The sequence below is a fragment of the Triturus cristatus genome, chromosome 1_2 (genome assembly GCF_964204655.1).
Source record: "Triturus cristatus chromosome 1_2, aTriCri1.1, whole genome shotgun sequence".
In the NCBI taxonomy this organism is placed as follows: domain Eukaryota; kingdom Metazoa; phylum Chordata; class Amphibia; order Caudata; family Salamandridae; genus Triturus; species Triturus cristatus.
The window spans coordinates 994,515,655-994,527,749 of record NC_140580.1 but is presented as its reverse complement, the minus strand read 5'-3'; the positions used below and the strand labels follow the sequence as shown (position 1 = coordinate 994,527,749).

The window sequence follows — 12,095 nt, the reverse complement described above, 5'->3', positions numbered from 1 at the left end:
GAGGGACTCACACTCTCAGCATGGGATGGATGCCGCGCATCAGGTCGCATCGCCAGCGCTGCAGGAGGGAGAGGCAGTGGCTGCATGCAGCAGTGTGCAGTCCCGTGGGGACGTGACGCCTGCGGAGGCACCGGGGCGTCCCGTTGCCGCCAGGACGCAGTGTCGACGAGACAGTCAGTACTTTTTTTTAAATTTCATCTGCCCTTGTGTTTGTGCAGACAGTCCAAGCACAACACCGCCCACTGCACGAGCACGCTGCTGTGCTAGCAGGGCTGCACCGTTGTGTGTGTCTGTGTGTGTGTATGCGTGCTCTGCCTGCCAATAGGGGCGGACACATAGCTCCCGTCTGCAGCTCTCTCTGGCCACCATTGTGCACCGAGCCACATAGCTCTTTAAAAAGGACCTGCCTGCCGAGAAGCACCCCCTGCGCACCCAGAGTTTGGCGCTATTTGTGTTCTGCACTCTCTCACTTTATAGCATCTGTCCCTGGACTGTGCCTCTAGTTTAAGACCCTGAATTCTTGGGTAAAGACCGTGTATCGACAGGCAGTTCAAACGATGCCACGCTAATGACTGGAGCACGTGACTTGGACAGGAAGGGTCTGCGAAGAGTGGACAAACGCAGGAGCATACAAAGTTTGTAGTACTTAATGAATCCTGAAATGTGAGGCTGCTGGGGTCATCCAAGAGCGGGTATTCGTTAAAACATCCAAGTTAAAGCACACAGCACACACTCCACCGAAATTCACAAATAATAAACCACTGGGAATACATTACCCCCACATGTTCCTGTAGCAAAGCATAGAAAATGTAGAGCTCTGGGAAATGATTAAAGTTAGGGATCTTATGTAGGTTTACCCACTGCTAAATTTGTTAAAGAGACTGGAAGTGCAGGATGGTAGAATAAAATACACAAGGTGGTAACAAGACAGGCAGTCATGGTATTCGGCTATGGACTCCAGCTTGTCTTTATTTATTTACAACATTACAACATTTTAGCTATTGCCGTTTTACATCACAATGCTTTTTATTTATGTTTTACAAAAGAAAACTAAAACAAAAAAACAATGTAATTTACAATTAGCTCAAAATAATGTCATTGCGAGACCTATTGCATTGTAAATGACACAGTGACAACGCTGGAAGGTTCTATTGAGCAAAGATACTTACTATTGTGGAGAAACATTTCCCTTATTGTGCAGACTCTGTACGGAATTGTACACATTGGTTGAGCAAGGCACGCTGCTACTTTGCATGAATGAAATCACGACTGGCGTGTGTTCACTACACTAACGAGGAAGAGGGCTCTGCACACTCACACTAAAAAACACACACTAAACAAACATTACCCTGTTTGTATACTTTAAACACAACACTTGGCTGTGTGCCAAGTCAAGTGTGAGTCGTTATTGGAATTGAAGACATACGGGTATATTTGTAGACGCGTTCTGTGTTTTTTTAAGCTTCATGTTGCTGTTTATGTGGGAGTCTGGGTACAGAGTGCGTGCGCTCTCTCAGAGTCTGTAAACACACGCTGTGTCTGAGACGGATCCAGATGCGTCCTCCCATGGGAACCTCTCTGCAATAGGTTTCGCCTTTCATTAAGTTAAAGCCATTGGCTTTGCTATACAATACCATTAGCAAAGCAAATGGCTTTAACTTTATCAAAGGCGAGACCTATTGCATTTTCAATGCTTGTTTTAATGGGACTACAAGGTCCTTTTTCCAGATTTCTGGGAATACAGCAATGTCCAGGGATTTGTTGAATAGATGAGTTACATGAGGACATAAAGTCGATATGATCCGGGAGAAGATTAAGCGAGGGCATGGGTCAAATGGGGACCCTGATTTAACTTCAGCCATTGCTTTTGTAAGCTGTTTCTCTATGAAACAATGTCAATAACATCTATGTAACTAAAGGACAGACTGGCAACACAATTAACTACTAAATGGAGCAACTACAGAAGCAACATATATATCACCTGCCCACAGGTCAGGGATTTAAATGGGCCAGGTCCCTTGGGTCTGAGACCTTGCAGTAATTAACAAGCATTTGAAATGCAAATAGGTCTCGCTTTGTGAGTTAGAGCTATTGATGTTGTAAATGGCAATGTGTTTTACCTACACATTTTATTTTTGGAGTGAATGTATGAAGTGTGCAAATCCCATGGAAAGGTCCTGCACTTCGTAAGAAATATATTGAAAAAGACGCAAAGAGTGGCTTGTGTCAACAATTGCTTGGCCCGTACCTCATGGGTGCAGTGTCGCCACACATGCACACCGTGGTGCTTTACTAATGCGAAACTCATTAATAAAAGTAGTGCTTACAGACTAACCAACGCGATCGGAGCATGGGACTGAATGTAAATGTATTTATATAGCGCACAGCTACCCGCTGTGGGTTTCCCGGCGCTTGCTTAGGGAACCCGTCCTGGTATTCCCCTGTGAGATAGCAGGGTATCCACAAGGTGAAAGTCAGGCATCCCGCCGCGAGGGGCCGTTGTGGAGATTAAGCAAGCTATTGCCCAGAGTCGCAGAGTGTGAACCCATGAGTCAAGGAGGCACCGGGGCGAGAATTATCGAGTCCGTGGAATTTTTTTTTTTAGCCCAAGACCCGCCGAGGCGGGGAATTGAACCCTGGTCCAGGACCGATCTCAGCTTCCGGGTCTGCCGCCTCTAACCCCTGAGCCACACTTCTCCAGAATCCCGGTTTCTCTTTCATTTTCTAGACTATTTGACTCACTCTCCTTCGTCTTGGATATCCCCCAAATACTGGGAGGCAATGAAGTTTGCCAAGGGGGCGGGGGGCTTCGGGGGTACATGAAAATGTATTCATTGCCTAGTTGTCAAAGGTCGTCCTGTGCTATTAGTTAAAAGTGTGCAGATTTCATTAAGATATCAAGAGTACTTTACTCGCATCTATGGGAAAATCGACATTAACTAAACAAAATGCCAGGATGTGTGTCAGTTTTCACAGTGTTTTAGACAGTACTAGTTGCTTAGTTTCATTGCATTAATTTTTGTATTTACTCTTTCACACAGCATCCAAAGTAGGTTACCTAACCCTAAAGCCCTGAGTTGTTAAATGACCCCTAGAAGGAAGTGTTTTACAGTTGAGCAAATGTGTCTAAATGTAATTTTGGTGGTGCCATGGAATGATCAGCCAATGAGGTACTCGATGAGCAGGTATTTAACGACACATTCAAAACGTACGGTATTGTGGCTGTTGTTTGTTTGTACACAACCACCTCTCTGAAGGGGTTTATTAACACAGAGCTCCATCTAACAGACAGTGCTCACAGAGGGGCGACTAAAGCACAGAACAAAATGTATTAATTTATCCTGAGTGTGAAGGCACCCGGAAGGCTTAGGTGCCCGCCCGGAGAGGCTAGGGATCCCAGCGCTTCTAGAAACTCTGCTGTGCTCCTCTGCACCAGCAGGGCACAGCTCAGAATCTGCTGCTTCTGCTAAGAATAGGTGAGGGGGATGAGGTTGGGGCATGCAGGAGTTGCCGGCAGATTTCCAGGTTATTGAAAAGGATGATTCTGACGTGAGGTAATGGAGACTGACTTTGTCTGGTTGTGTGCACCAGTCTATTTCTCTACCATCTACCGGGCTCACTGTTGTGTATCCATTCATCTCTCTTTGTTAGAGGTGCGCGAGCCAATATATTAATTAGCAGGTAGAGCCAGCCAGAGACGAGCCAAGCATATACGAGCCAGTGGGCAAGCCGTTAAAATAATTGGCATGTTAATCATACAGTCAACATGATGTAAATGTGCGATAATGTCTTTTCAGAATTCAAAAAAGTGCATTTCTTTAGCACGTCACCTCAGTACACAAGTTTATACCACTGAATTGAGAGGAAGTTATTAAAAGTGCTTGTTTTAAGCTTCAGTTAAAACACTGCCGCTCCTCCCGCCCGCCAACAATGCCATTTGTGAACTAAGAAGCGCCAGTTGCCATGCATACCCCGAATGTTGCCTACAGTCTTATTATATTTAGAGTAACATTAAAATGTAGTTCATTAAACATGAGAAGTTTTTGTACAGCACGCATCTTGAACTCACATATTTCAAGGTGGCAATAATAAAGATGAAAACGGAAGTGCCGGCTGGCAAGAAAACACGAATGGGAGGGGGTGGGGGAGGGGGTGAGAAGTCACAGACTGAGGAAGGGGGCAGTGGGGTGGGGAGAACGGAAAGAAAATAGGGTTAGGAGTAAAGGGGCCAATAGGCGTGGAAGGATACAAATGATGAATGAGGAGGGACTAACAAGCCTCAAACCTATCGGAAGGCAGCATTTAAGACAAAAGCCAATGGGCAGAGAGTGGGTGGAGCTTCCACGAAGCTACCACACTACAGTGCCTCGCAAAGTGATGGCAGCACATTTGCGCCGCAACGCAAGGCGAGACCTAAAAACTGACATTCAAACGGGTCTCTATCAGGCCCTATATACCTATAACTCATGTCCTTAAATATACTGGTAAAAACACTGATTGAATTGTTAACAATAAATGTAAAAAAAGTTAACATAATCCATGTCAAAGATTTAGTTCCAGTTTAAATATCAATTTTTGCTTAATCATTAATTCCCGAAGAGTATTAGCTTCCTGGACGTTGTGTTGCTGTACTTTTTCGAGTAGCATATTACTCTTGCATAGAGTATACTTTAAACTGCTTTGCCCCCGGCTGTTTATAATGAGTCACGATTGAGAGCTCTGGAGTAGAGGTTGAAGGTAGTGCCTGTGCCTTACAGTGCCTGTGAGTGTGTCAAAAGGTATTATATAAAGGATCATCCGAGCACAGAGCAACGGTCATGTAAACAAGTTGCAATTCTGATTTTGTGCAAATGTGTGTGACAAAAGAAGTATACAGTTTCCAAAATATTGACAAGGCGAAAGTAAAAGAAAATGAAGTGCTTACAGATGAGTGGGTATACTATATGTTTTGGGGGTGGTGAAGGAGATGCGATGAAGTGCATTCAGGAGATAGCAAAAACGAGGTGCTGAAGTGGAAAGAAATTAGGTGTAAGATACGTACATAGAGATGTAGAGGGAAAAGTGTTTGCATTTCTAATATAGATTGAATATAGCAGGAGTGATTGAGACACACTGAATACCACTACCCTTTCTACAAGCCTCAAAAATATTCAACTCACAGTCTCACAATTGAAATATTGTCAGTATTAATTATAATAAAATCATTGCAGTTAGTGATTTATCTTAACAAACAGCTAACAACCATTGCTATAGCCAACAGTCCTGACTGGCTTTAGGTATAGGTCAGTTGTGTGATACATCTAGATTCAATAACAGAAAGCTCAAAGAAGCACAAAAGTAAAGGACGGGTGACATACTATGGGAATCCCAGACATTTAGTTTACAAGTTAATTATGTAGGCCACGTCACATTAAGAAAACCCACACTTTTTTCATCCCACTTAAAGCCCAATTAACTTTTGCCCTATCTTTCTACCATGATGTATAGTCAGGGATTATTCTTTCTCTGATCTTTCTATTTGAATGATACCCTCTTAATGCTCCATCCTCGTGCATTAGTGCCCCTCAGTGTGCCGTACTCTATCACATACCCTTCCTTACAAATCGTAAACTCCCCGAGTAACCATTCATGCTATATCTAACCTTTTCAAGGCTATCTACTCATCCTATTTGCATAAATTCTCCTCTGTGTAACTCCTCCTCGTTATCTCACAATATCTAACCTTATCTGCCCTATTTATTCAAATGTTCTACTTGCATGAATTCACCCTAACAATGACACCTAACTTTGGGTTACGGAGCAGCGTAGTACTGCCCACCATAAAACACTTCAGCGCCTCACTAGGAGTAGTAAACGCTATAAAAATGCAATTACAAATCATGAAGTAATCCTAGCTTAACTACACACGAGGAGGGAACATCAGCAATCTGCCAACAAGCTATACACGGTCAGCAACAATAAAAATAACTGTCCAAGGCCTGAAAGGGCAACCCCACAAAACATTAATGAAATTACTGCCTTGGGCGCCACCAACCCCATTCACCGTGCAACTACCCTTCATCACCAGCCCTGCCAAGTGTCACACATCTTGTGTGACTAACGCATTTTTAGTTACCACATGTAAAACGATTGTCACGCAAATCAGTGTACTTAAAAGCTGAGTGTATTACCGTTTTTAGGTCTCGTCTAGCGAAGGCTGCGCTTGCGCAGTCTCGCTCGCGAGATTTAATGACTAGGAGAAGAGGGGCTTGAACCCGCCCCTCTTCTCTCCTCTTCTCCATTGGCTGGCCTCTTAAATGCTGGCCAGCCATTGGAGAAGAGGCTTGTCTCGCAAAACAAGCCCCGTCCTTTTCGGATTCGGGGGCGTGTTTTTTCGTTACTTTTAGCTGGGCGTGTTTTTCTCTCCTCCAGCCAATGGCAGGAGGAGAGAAAGGCAAACACGCCCCTGAATCCGAAACCGCCGCTGCGTTTCTCCGAGGCATTTCTGCTTCACCTCGGAGAAAGGCAGTGGTGTGCTTGTCCTCTCCCCCTGCTCTCGGCTCCCATGTTTGGCTGCTGCTCTGGTAAGGCAGTATTCGTTATCTAAAAATAGATACGGACCCATGCACTTGTCTGGCACACATGAAAGTAGATTAATGACGCAAATCTTACCTGCACTCAAAAGCGCGCTTGCAACTCCGAGGAGGTTCATTTTCCCCAGGTAAGTGAAGCGCACGCCGCGGACTGCTTTCTACAAATTGGCCAGCACCCTGAAATGGAAACCAGTTCGAGCTCAACACGTAAACCTGGGCGGAATAAAACTCCACATCCACGGATTCATCAGAAACTTTCCCTTTGAGTCCGAACAGCTACAAACCCACGGCGTAATGATGCCGAATCGGCGCGTTTTCCCTCTTTAAATACTGCGGCCACTCCCTTCATTGATCAGACAGTGCGGCTTATTCATGTCTGCTCCCGTACAGGGCTCAGTCGCTGCTGCCCCCACGCAGACAACCGCCAGAGTGCGTCTCCTCGCCAACAAGCCTGGAAGTTTATTCAAGACTTTCAGCTGCGCCATGCCGCCTTACTCCAAAGGATGGAAATTCGAAAGTGCGCCTTGAAGCGTCCCCGGGCGTCCTCACATGGCGAGGTCTCCCCATTGGACGGCGCGAAGCATGTGGGGGATTTCTAGCCCGGACAGACAGCGGGAGGAATTTTAATAAGCCTCTAACTTTTTACCCCCTCAGTGAAATAAACCGGACTGCGTGGAGAAATGCCAGAGGTATGGTTCACAGAAAAAGCGGCAGACTTGACAAGGAAAAAAAACGCTACACTGTAAGTTAACCATGAAATTTTTGGAAAAACATAACAAAGGAAAGTGTGACCTCATGTTTATTTTTGCCACGATGAGCAGGCAGACTTAAGAATGTGCTATCGGCGTTGCAGCGCTATTAGTCCTCGCGTAACTTTATTGCAGATACTAGCATTTCTGACAGGGTTGTCAGAGTTTCATAGAATGAATAAATAAATACTTCGACCCAGGACCCACAAAATGAAGAAAACTGGGTTGCCAGCGTTTTTAGGTCTCAGTTTACGCGAAGTTTGTTGTGAATGCCGGTAGCAAAGTCTGCGTTTCAAGCCTCGCTCTGTCATTGGATGAAAGGTTCAACGAAGGGGCGGGGTATCACAGGCATGGATGCCATTGGGCGGCAGACCAGAGGGCTCAGGGCGGGAACATGGCAACCGGAGCCGCCGCGGCAATGGCGGAACGAGCAGGAGGTTGAATTGAGCAGTGGAGGTACTTGTCTGACTCGGCGTGAAGGAAGGTGGGGAAAATACAGATTTGCAGCCACGTGCGGTGGCCGTAGCAGTTCTCGAGGCGGCATGCCCGGTGGAATTCAGGGCAGTGGAGCACTGTGGGGCATGTAGTTCAGTCGCTTACATTTTACGGCTTCAGGGTCTGGTAATGGAACTACCTATCCCATTTAGCCAGTTCCTGGTCCTAATGTACACTGGCGCTGCCACTTCCCGGTGGTCTTCTGGGAAGTGTAGTTCGGTGTAAGATGGTTTAAGTCCAAAACAACAGTGCCTGCACTGCAAGCCCCATCATTATGGGAGTTGTTGTTCTTGTAGGTGACAAGCGCGCTGATGCCCCAATACATTGGGATTAAAAGAAAGACACCGTATTTTCCCTATAAACTGCTAGCATTTTGGCCAACATGTTCTTATTTCTACCACTAGTTGAAAGAAAGGAAGTGCTTCTTGGTTGATATAATCCCCGAAGCACAATCATGGCTTTCCGAGATAGGTAGCTAACTGGTAAACCTTACTAATGACTGCTCATTAGCTAGCAGTGTTATTCTAAACTAAACTATACTCCACGCTACAAGTGTAGCGCTTTGAGCAGCTGTCGTGGATTAACGAGGCGCCTTGATGAGGATGGTAAGAGACTCCGCCCTTCAGGCCCACACGTGAGTAGGCCACCCAGCCTGGGTATTTTATTTACCACCACTGTTTATCCAATTACAATATCCGGAAATTATGGTTAGTAGTTGTGTTGTTATAATCTTTAGCAGCATGTCAGGGACAATGTGTGGTGCAAGTTGCAATGGCCTTCTGTCAAGAGCCCTGGCACTTTTTTTTTTTTAATACAATTTAAGCACTGCCCTAGAGTGCACTGGCTGGCTGTGTGGGTGGCTCTGTGGGTGGGTGGCTGTGTGGCTGTGTGTGTGTGTGTGTGTGTGTGTGTGTGTGTGTGTGGCTCTGTGTGTGGGTGGCTCTGTGTGTGGGTGGCTCGGTGTGGGTGGGTGGGTGGCTCTCTGTGGGTGCAAATGCAATAGGTCTCGCATTTGAGTGATTAAGCTATTGACATTGTAAATAACAATGCCGTTTCTTTAAATGTTTTAAAGACAAAAACATAAACAAAAATAATGTCATGAGCAATGCCAATAGCTCTAACTTTAACAATGCCGAGACCATTGCATTGTAAATGCTTGTTTAGGGTTGTTAGAGTCTGATATTTCGTTAGATTACAGAAACACAAAGCAGACGGGGCACAGAAACCTATGCGAGTTCTGCTATGCTTTGATTGTTCATGCCCGATTGGACGGGGTTTTGCTTGTTATGTAGGTAGACTGGCCTGTTCAACCTCCCCTGGCACTAATTGGTCCGTATAGTACACAAATGCGTGCAGCCGGGTGGCCTACTCAACACATCGAAGTTTACTACTGCCAGGAAAGGAGTCCATGCCCTGATAGTGCTGCTAAAGGACGAAGTTCAGCAGCTACCTTTCTTGTGTCAGGGACTGAAAGCCTCCAGTTGGCGCAGGAAGAAGGTTTTCAATTTTAAAATCTTCTTGCAACCAGCCCGGGCCACCAGGAATTGCTGCCACCAGAAATAAATTGAAGGACAAGGGAGTCCTCCATGACACGTTCTGCCTTCCCCTGCTGGAAGGGGGTGGGGAGAGAGTGTTCTCCAGGGGTTATTACGGTAACAGAATGTGCCAAAAGCCTGAAGGCTCTGAAGACTGCATGCCAGCCAGGCCATGCCCTCTTCAAATGTGGTGAGTATTTCACATTTGATTTCTGATCACTTTTTGTGATAAAAGAGCCAAAACGTAGCGCTATAATACTGTGCTTCCCCATCACGTGTAAATTTTGCCTAAAGAAAGAGAAACATTTGAAGATTAAATTGTTAATCCTGCGTTGATTTGTTGCAGTTTGTGCTATAATGGAATTCTAGTTTAAACAAAATATTATCAATAACAGATTCTTGTAAGGGATGAGAACATACATTGTTCACACCTTCGCTCTCACTGTTGCAGAGGCCTAAAGGAGCTGAGATCAGCTACTATAGTTATTACAAAAGGAGATCGGGTTGACTGAGATTCGAGGTTGTTCTGCTAAGCAGATATAAAAAAAAAAATGTTGAACAGTAGCCAAGACACAAACAGCTGATATGGGGCAAAATAAGCTGCGAGACAGGGTACAAGTCTCCCTAATTATCCGTTCTGAAGAGGCAGAGTACTGCTTAACCGTGAATGAACTACGGCTTTAAACAGATGTGGAAAGTTCAGACCCTTCTCTGAAAAAAAGCATGCTGTTCCTGCCTTAAAAAAAATCACTAACTACTGCTGCAGATAAGATGCAACACAGTACTCTATGGTATGCAGAGAGGAGTGTCAGAATCACCTAGGTCACTGTGCTAGCCTGCTCTCTTCGGACTGGCAACTGTCTCTAGCACATCACAGCACTGCCCACAGTCTGAGCAGCTGTCTGCAGTGAGAGTGACCCCACAGGCTGTAGCTGCAGTGTACAGGCCGAGCACCAGGCGTTATTTTCCCAGCACTGACTCCATTGTTAAGTCAAAGAGAACGTGGGGTTTAATGTGCCTCCTGGGAGAGATCAGGTATTTGCTAAAAGGGATTAGTGTGTTTACAAATGGGGGAGAGGATTTAGCCTTACAGCTAGAGCGGTCGACTTTAAAGCTGGAGGGGAACCGGTTGGAGTCTCGGCAACAACGCTCAACATCCTGTGATTCTGGGCAAATAACTTAATCTCTCCAGTGCCTAACACAAATGAACGTGTCCTTCTGTAACGAAACTGGTGCTCATGTAAAGCGCTCTGATGCCAGATATCTCAGGTCTAGTTCGCTATAAAAAAAAAAAACTCTTTAAAAAAAAGTATTCTTATTAGCAAAGCCAACCCCAACTACTGTGGCACGTTTTCAATCCTCAGTTTGAGCTCCTCCAGATCAAACACTTAAAATATACTGCACAGTTACACAATTGTTTTACTGTACGATCAGCTCACAAGGATACTAGATGAGTGCCCTTCCATATATGTTTCTCTTGTCTTCATTGCTTGATTTTGCTTGCGAGAACACTCATAATTAAAATAAAATTACAAAAATGTCACACATAGCAATCTGGAATCGTGGCAGCTATGCATCGCCCGTGACCGTAAATACTTCATCAGCCCGGGTGGAACGCCCAAGTACCCTGTGTCTCCAGCCACTATCATGCTGTAGACTTGGGTTTCCTTCACCCACTGTCGCCCACCTCCTTTACTCACTTACCCTCCAGCAGCTTCTCCTTCGTGGGCCTTTGCTGTTGTCGTAGCCGGAAGCGTCTTGCTGGTTTAGGGTGACGGAGATGAAGTCTCTCCTTTGCGGGGAGTACATGGCTGCGGTGGGCTGGGAAAGGAAAAGCAGCCCCAAACCACCGATTATTCATTATAGTACTGTCATGAGAGCAGAAGGAGGCATCCCTCCCTCGCCTTGGGCGGCGGGACCGCCTACGAATCAAACAAGAAACACTGACAGCTTTCACAGTGAAACCTTCGTCTAATATCTCAGGCGCATGCGCAGTTTCTAATCTGTGTTGAAGCACAGAAACTAGACCTTATCCAGCCCAAAGCCACTCCACCTGTCACTACACCCAGCAGCTTCCACAATCTAGACCGCGTGTCACAAAGTTCTTCGCTCGTTGCAGCCGTCGGACGGCGGCCATGTTGGGTATAAATAAAGTCGTTGTTTACATAGGTTGACAGCGGATGGACACGATAACGCAGTTCTTCCAACTATAAAAAATATTTGTTTTCACTATATCTCAGATCTAATATCTAATATGTCTACTACGCAAAATAGCATTTTCTACACAAGGACCGTAGTGTTTAATATCTACGACAATTCTTCCAAGGTTGCTTCAAATATGTTGCAAAGAAGAACAAAGATTAGTTGTGGTCTTCAGTACATTCTTAAAATGTACGTTTTCTTTGAAAACCACAACTAAACAAAATCGTATGGTTTAGGAAAGTCTGGTAAAGATGGCTAAATAATATTACTGGTGTAGTGTCCTGCAGGACACATTCTAGTGTTTGGCAATGTACTGGTTTGACAGTCACTCCGTGAGGGCTGGCCTGTCACACTCACATAGCTGCCAAGGTTTGAGATTGCTTATGTGTGACATTTTCATAGTTTCAGTGTACTTATGAGTGACATTCAATGACTAATGTGTGACACTTTCTTGTGAGTAAAATCAAGCAAGGAAGTCCATGGAGACAGATAAATATCAGAAGTTACACCCATATGAGCAGCGAGAAACTCTAAGAGGATCT

At 45.2% G+C, this 12,095-nt stretch overlaps 1 protein-coding gene across 1 annotated transcript in view; it reads right to left on the bottom strand.

The window, feature by feature from the left end:
* The window catches only part of MAN1B1 (mannosidase alpha class 1B member 1), a 313,998-nt gene extending 302,654 nt beyond the window's left edge, over positions 1 to 11,344 (bottom strand). Inside the window, exon 1 of the mRNA XM_085611248.1 lies at positions 11,056 to 11,344. Coding sequence (XP_085467374.1) covers positions 11,056 to 11,160 — 105 coding nt within the window. The 5' untranslated portion in view covers positions 11,161 to 11,344. The remainder of the gene's footprint in view (positions 1 to 11,055) is intronic.
* Between the last annotated feature and the right edge of the window lie 751 nt (positions 11,345 to 12,095).